General features: G+C 45.2%; 1 protein-coding gene across 1 annotated transcript; it reads right to left on the bottom strand.

The window, feature by feature from the left end:
- Positions 1 to 3,247: 3,247 nt before the first annotated feature.
- Positions 3,248 to 4,880, bottom strand: adra2b (adrenoceptor alpha 2B; the record flags this gene model as incomplete). Its single annotated transcript, XM_084551261.1, has 1 exon — positions 3,248 to 4,880. The coding sequence occupies one exon, from the start codon at positions 4,878 to 4,880 to the stop codon at positions 3,303 to 3,305; it is 1,578 nt and encodes a 525-aa protein (XP_084407387.1). The 3' UTR covers positions 3,248 to 3,302.
- Positions 4,881 to 6,986: the final 2,106 nt, after the last annotated feature.

The following is a 6,986-nucleotide window of genomic DNA, read 5'->3' as shown; positions in this document are numbered from 1 at the left end:
CTTCTCATGTCCCACTGTGATAGGACATTTTCCAATGACATCTTGAATAGCCATCAGCTCTCAGTGTTATGGACTATTTCCTGAAGTTGTGTTGCCATCCGGCGCTATTTCATTGCTTTAGATTGCGCTTGGCTTCGACATGTGCGCTGGAAGAACACCCATTCTCGTATTTGCAAAATGGCTTTATTGCTAATTCTCCTCCTGGAAACAAGATTTTTTTTTCTCTCTCTTTTCCCATGTTGTTATATCACGTGAAAATGCATGAAATAAACGAACCGGGGAATGACGCTTGCTTTTTCAACGAGCTTTATTTCCAAACTGGAGGGGGATGATGACAGATGGAGGATAGAAGACTGCAAAGCTCAGACCAGAAAGTTTGGTCCAAACACAGTTGGGGAAGAGACAATACAGGGGGCTTCAGGGGAAAGGAAGGCGATCAGGAGGCAGATCACTGCATCTGTCACCTTTAAGCCATTTTTCTTACTTTTTTTTTTTTAAATAAACAAAGCAGCAGCCTCGCCTCAGAAAAACCATGGGCGGCGAGTTTGAGCAGCATTGCGGCTCGTGTTTATTGGCCATGAATCCATGACGTCTGCGGCGATTATTTGTCATAATTGTGTTGCTATAGCTGTTTGTATTCGCAGAGAGAAAATAGTCATTTCAAATGAGGACAGGGAACAGTTGTATAATTGCACAGAGCTCTTACTACCAACCATTTGGTTTAATCAGTTATTTAAATCTCCCAGCAGCTCTGGGTTGTACTGTGAAAATTGTCATCCAACTGAAACTGGCTACGGGTGACATTGGCATTTTCATGTTTGATTTCTTTTCCACTCATAGTTTGGCGACAGTAGATTTTCCCGTCACTGATAAATTGCACATCCACGAATGTGCTTGTACGTCCGGATTGAACATTTTACCTTACTGTAACTAAGATGAAGCCATGATGACAGATGCTGCGTTGTAGATTCTTCACTATGCACAAAACTCAGAGGTCATGTTCCATCAGTTCAACACACACACGTCCTCCAAACTTAAATACAGCGAGAGTTTGACGGCAGAAGTCAGTTTTGCTCTCGTTCAAGATTTAAAAAAAGAAAAAAAAAAATCTGTACAGTGTTCTAACTCTTTGACCGGTTTGCTCAATTTGCTCGATTTTCAGAATAAAACTCAACAATAAATAGGTAACAGACAGAAAACACAAAAAAAATATCTCGCAATAAATAATACAGTGTTTTCAATCTTCGCCTCCCGTCACATACACCAAATAAAAACCTCATTGAAGCAACACAGAGCCAGATTTCACTAAGTCAGGCTGGTGTCCTGTAAGGCTCTTTGGTCCCTTGAGGGTGATCACTAAAAAGCCATGTACTCAATATCATGGATAAACACAGACTTTCAATAAGACTTTCTCAGCGTGGCGATATACTACCGATCTTTCCACCAGGTGAAACTTTCACATGACAGACAGCAATGTGTTGCCTGTGCCAGAGAATATCTGTTCATATCAATATTACAGTTGATCTGTAGTATATAGCAGCCAGACACTTTCTACAGGAAAACATTAAAGTCAGCACACACACACCCACACACACACCCACACACACACACACACACAGGTCAGCAGAAGTAGACAATTAGTAAATTGATGTGTTGCTGCTGACAGCCCTTGTCCCATTGAGTCAATAAGCCTGTGTGCTGTTCACAGTTACAGACACATTTTCTTTCTTCTTTTTTCTTTTTCTCTCTCTCTTTTTTTATTTTTTTTTTCACTTGAAGAAACTGACAGAGCCTCTGTGTCTTGGTGAGAAAAATAAATGTACCATTCATCCTCTCTTTGCCTCTCAGCAACAAACCAAATGTGCCATGTAGAGGCCCACTGCAGCTGATGATGTGCTGCCAGAGGCGCTGGTAAAAAAGAGTGACTCAGCCCAACGGTCCTCGGTTATAACCCATGTAGGCGTAATTAGGGGTAACATCACACATCCATAATTGCATTGTTCATCTGTCCTTTACAATCACTGCGAATGTCTACCTGGTAAATACTGCTGCTCATCAGGAAGCAGGATTTTTTCTCTGGAAATTAATGGTCACGAGTTAAATAACAAGAATCTGTTTTTTTTTTTCTTCTTCTTCAGTCTTCATCGAATGCACCTCCCGTTAGATACTGCGACTGACCTCTGAATGAGATTCAAGAGGCTCAAAAGAGTTTTGATTAAATGTCCGAACACTGAGGCAGTTCACTGGAAGAGACGCTCAGTCCGTGAATGTGACAGTCCAGGGTTAAGTTAAAAGCAGGAAACAGCAAGCTAAGAAGATGAGGTGTCACAGTCTTTGGACTTAATAGACACGTGTGATGGGGGGGGGGGGGTCTGTTAAGTCCAAACACCACCAGTCTTTATTTTATTCAGTATTTCAGGAAAGGTGAAAAGCCAGGAGTGTCCCTGCAAACAACCTGAGAGTCCTTTATGACGCATGCCAAGCAAAGACTGAAGGTGTCTGACATGAATGCTTTCCACACTGAAGTTCACAAGTCTGAAAGGGCGCCCTTGTTTGTGCTATCACATCTGAAGACCGTCAGAAATGCTTCTCTTGTTGTTGCACTTTTAGATAAAAACCGTGGAACACATGTTTGCCCTGCAGCTGGGCAAATTAAGACTGCAGACGTAAGAAATCATCACTAATCTTGTGTGCTCCTTGTGCTCTGTATTGATAAACAAGAGGCCCTAGGCTCGCGGCACTCTAAGGTCACTTTTTCCTTCTAAGTCCTGGAATCCTTAATAACTAGAAAACTTTTTTTTTTCTTTGTATAATATATGAAACAGTTTGCATTTGCACCGGAGAGTCAATTCTCACTTGTTTTCAGCTTGATGCAGAGTGTGTACATTTCCCCTGTGATCACTGTGCATCGCTCTGTCTCCCAGCACTATCCATTATTCAATTTGATGCAGGGATAAAACTTTGCGTTGGAAATCTTATCAGCAATACTGAAGCGCTAAGCAGTTTAGTGGAGTTCTGCTCAGCATCTTTTTTTCATGTCCCGTTTTCATCCCACACCCTGTTAAGATTTGAGCTGTGAGCCGGGAGTTCATAGTCCGTGTAGCCTGTTTGCACACTGTGGCTGTAGAAGTGTGGCGCAGTTCTGGTATAGATGCTGGAACTTCCACAGTTCAAAAGATTTTTAAAACAGCCCTTTGAGTGTTCTGAAAAATTTAAATGATTGTTTTTTTTTGTTGTTGTTGTTTTTTTATGCCTCAGACATTTCCGGGGTCCATGTTCTATACAGCAGGTTTCTACGTATGCTAAAAGAAAGTGCCCTTGGTGCTTCTGCACAGTATCTTTTTGAAGGCCTTTCTGAAGTCTTTGTTGAAGATGGTGTATATGACTGGGTTGAGTGAGGAGTTGCAGTAACCGATCCAGAAGAAAAACGTGAAAAGTGGACCGGGGATGGTGCAGGTCTCCGGGCACACTGCCTGTAGGGAGTAGGAGAAGAAGAAGGGGAACCAGCACACCACAAAGACACCAATGACCACTGCCAGGACGAAGGTGAAACGCTTCTCTCTGTTCACCATGGCTTTACGCCTCGCTGCTCCGGGGTTATTGTCTTTTTTTGACTTCCTCCCTGGCACCAGCCGAGCCCCCTTTGAAGTGGCGATCATGTCCCGGTAGCGCTTGACTGAGGCAGGGGAGTGGATCCCCCCTCCAGCAGGTGAACCAGGCATGCTGGCGCTGCCACGACCTCCTCCCTGGCTGTGCTCCATGTCGCTGTCTGTGCTTGAACTGTCACCATTGTTATTGTCGGCCTTTTTCCCTGCCAGACGCTTGCCCTTTTTCCCCACCTCTTTCTTCTTGGGGGCCGACTGAGGCACAGAGGAGGGGGCTGAGGGGCCGTGGGGAGAGGTGTCAAGGGAAGTTGTGACAGGGGACACGGCTGGAGAAGGGGACGGGGGCTGCAGGAGATTATTGGGAGTGGGATTCTGGGAGGTTTGAGACTCCGCCGGGGTTGGAGAAGGGGTGATGGCGAGGGTTGGGGGTCTGGTGTTCGAGGTTTTGTTGGATGAAGGGGGCGTGCTTTCTTCATCATCCTTCCCGTTGGCTTGTACATGACGTGGAGGCTGACTCGGTGTTGCGGCGACCCCATCCTTCCTGGGCTCTCCTGGTGGGCAGCGTGTTCTCTGCTTGGCTATTTGGTAAATTCTTACGTAGACTAGGATCATGATGAGGCACGGGGCAAAGAAGGAGCCAATGGTGGAGTAAAGGATGTACCAGCGCTCATCATTCAGCTGGCACTGGGGTCCTCTCTCGCTCGCTTCGTCGCTCCCCTCACTTTTGTTCAGTGAGAGCAGAGGAGGGAAGGAGATGATGGCAGAGATGAGCCACACGACCACGATAGCCGCTTTGATGCGTCTGGGAGTCCGCTGACGCCCGTAGGTAACCCTGGAGATTGACAGGTAGCGGTCCAATGAGATGGCGCACAGGTGCACAATGGAGGAGGTGCAAAAGAGCACATCAAGTGCCAGGTAGATCTCGCACCAGAGAGACTTGAAGTACCAGTAGCCAAGCAGTTCATTGGCCAGAGAAAAGGGGATGATGAGAGTGGCCACTAAAATGTCCGCAGCAGCCAGTGACACCAGGAACAGGTTCTGCGGACCTCGGAGTGACCGGCTGGTCAAGACGGCGATGATGACCATGATGTTCCCCACGATGGTGAAGAGGACCATCAGGGTTATGGCTGTGGCGAATGCCGCCGTGGCTTCAGGGGAATAAGGGGCGAGCTTCAGGACGCTCTGGTTGCAGGGCACCGAGGCTCCGGGAATGCTCACACTGCTGTTCCAGCTGCTCAGCTCCATGGAGCAGCCGCTGTCCAGAACAGAGGCCATGCTGGGATAATATTTCCAGGAGTCTTGATGGATAAAAAATAAATAAATAAATAAATAAAAAGTGTATATTTTTGGTCACTTAATAAAATGAGGTTAAATTGTATATTGAACTGTTTTAATAATTATCTCACGAGATTGCCATATAGTATGTACACTCAATGAAATAATAAAAAAAATAATTGCGCTTATATCAAATTCTAATGTGTCATATTTACCTCAGTTCTTCTAGTTTTGCTTCTGTGTTGTTTCCAAATAATCGCTCCCTTGTACCCTCCACGGCAGGTCTTCCAAGTCCATTTTAAGCACAAAAAAAAAAATTAAAAATTAAAAAAAAAAACTGTCCTGGGCAATGCGTCAAGACGCAGATCGGTGATTTTCTTTTTTTAATCAAGAAGCCGTGTCATTTTGTAGACTATATTCCCCGCTTCAAAACATTTAAGCCAATTGCCGCTTAGAGTTACAACGCAGCCCGGAGAACTCAAACTTCTTCAGCTCACGATGATTGATCCTTTCTCTCAGTGGATTAATAGCAGCCTTGAAAGGGAGCAGATTTCAATTCACCATAATCAAAACTGGCGTCGTTTACAGCGAAGTGACACTGAATAGTCTATAAGAGATCAGGGTAAATATTGTCACTTGCGCGATCTCCGTGCGTCCTGGTTTGGAGACGCGCGCACAGCTGACCGCCTCATCTGACTGCCGAACTACGAATGATCTAGACGGATGGAAGTAATATAATGAAATGTCTACAGCGATTTAATAATAAATGACAAAGGTGTTTCAGTGAGAAGAATAGCCCTCGCTGATGATGCCAGCCTTTCCAGTCAATCGAACAAGAGAGAACACAAAGTTAACCTCAATCTCTCCAGCCGTGCGCTCGAAGCCAGATGTGTTGTCAAAACGCGCTGTTTCTCCAGAAGTGAAATGATCCCCACAGAGCAGCTTCAGCCTCCGCGTTTCAGGACTTGTTTTCTGGTCCTATAGGCTCTTTTGGAAGTTCACCGGGATGCCATGGTTCAGCCGCTCCGCTGGCGCACATCACAGATTTCCTCACAGAGGCGCAGAGGCATCTTCACTTGTGAGCAGGACCTTACGACGAAATCTAATAAGTGGGGTGCCTCCCATCTCCCTCTTGCGCTTCTTTTAGACCCGGTGATGTCATTGTGGAGCTATGGGCGTCATGGGATCCTTGCTTTCTCCGTCCCTATACAGCCACCCCTCCCATTTAATGTATGCTCAAGGGGCTCAGCCGACGCACTTATATTAGCAGTGGCTTTTTGGGTGCCACTGATCCGGTCAATTAACTCCACATGACGCATAGGTGTCCAGCTGGGAGGGAAGAGCTGATGCAGTGTGTCTTCCAGAAAACATGGGTTTCATTTCAGTGATTCATGAAGAACCACTCCTCATTAGCATTCATTCAGTGCAGTATGTAACCTCTCTGTATGTTGTCTGAATCCTTAGCTTTGCCCTTCTCACCCGTTTCCACATAACTTCAGTCTATGCTTTTAGATGCAATAAACTTTTCCTCTTGTTATATAGGCTACTCAAGGGCAGAGATACAAATAATCCGTTCAGAAACTTGTTTGTCGATGTTAGATAAGAAAAAGTGAGGGAATAAAGCAACTAAATATTTGAGGGAAGGGCTGTGTACATGGTGCAGTGTTGTTTTGTGAGTGTCCTGATCAATACAGATCTCCAGCTTATGACCATAAAGGCAGACTCAGCCTCAAAGAGAAAGTAGTAAAACATTTCTAATGTGGCAAGAAGTCCCAAACTTCCAGCAAAAAAGAAAACTGGAAGAATGATCTCCTTCAGAGTCCTACATAATTGATGCATTAAACTGCAGGTGGTCTGGACTGGGGAGGTTTATCAAAGGGACTGAATCATATATTTTACGAGGTTACAGATTTTGGATAATAAAACTTGATTCTGCAAAGGAACTGGCAACTACAACCAGCAGGTTAACGTTGCAGCAGAAATAAATTAGATCCTTATGAAATCTGAAATCTCCTCGTGTTCATCTGCCCCTCCCTGCACGAATGCACCGCGCTACCTTCCACCTCTACTCACTGTGCGAGGTGCAGGGCAGGGGTACAAAGCACT

The sequence above is a fragment of the Chelon labrosus genome, assembly GCF_963514085.1.
Source record: "Chelon labrosus genome assembly, chromosome: 9".
Taxonomy (NCBI): domain Eukaryota; kingdom Metazoa; phylum Chordata; class Actinopteri; order Mugiliformes; family Mugilidae; genus Chelon; species Chelon labrosus.
This window is presented reverse-complemented; position numbering and strand designations above follow the sequence as displayed.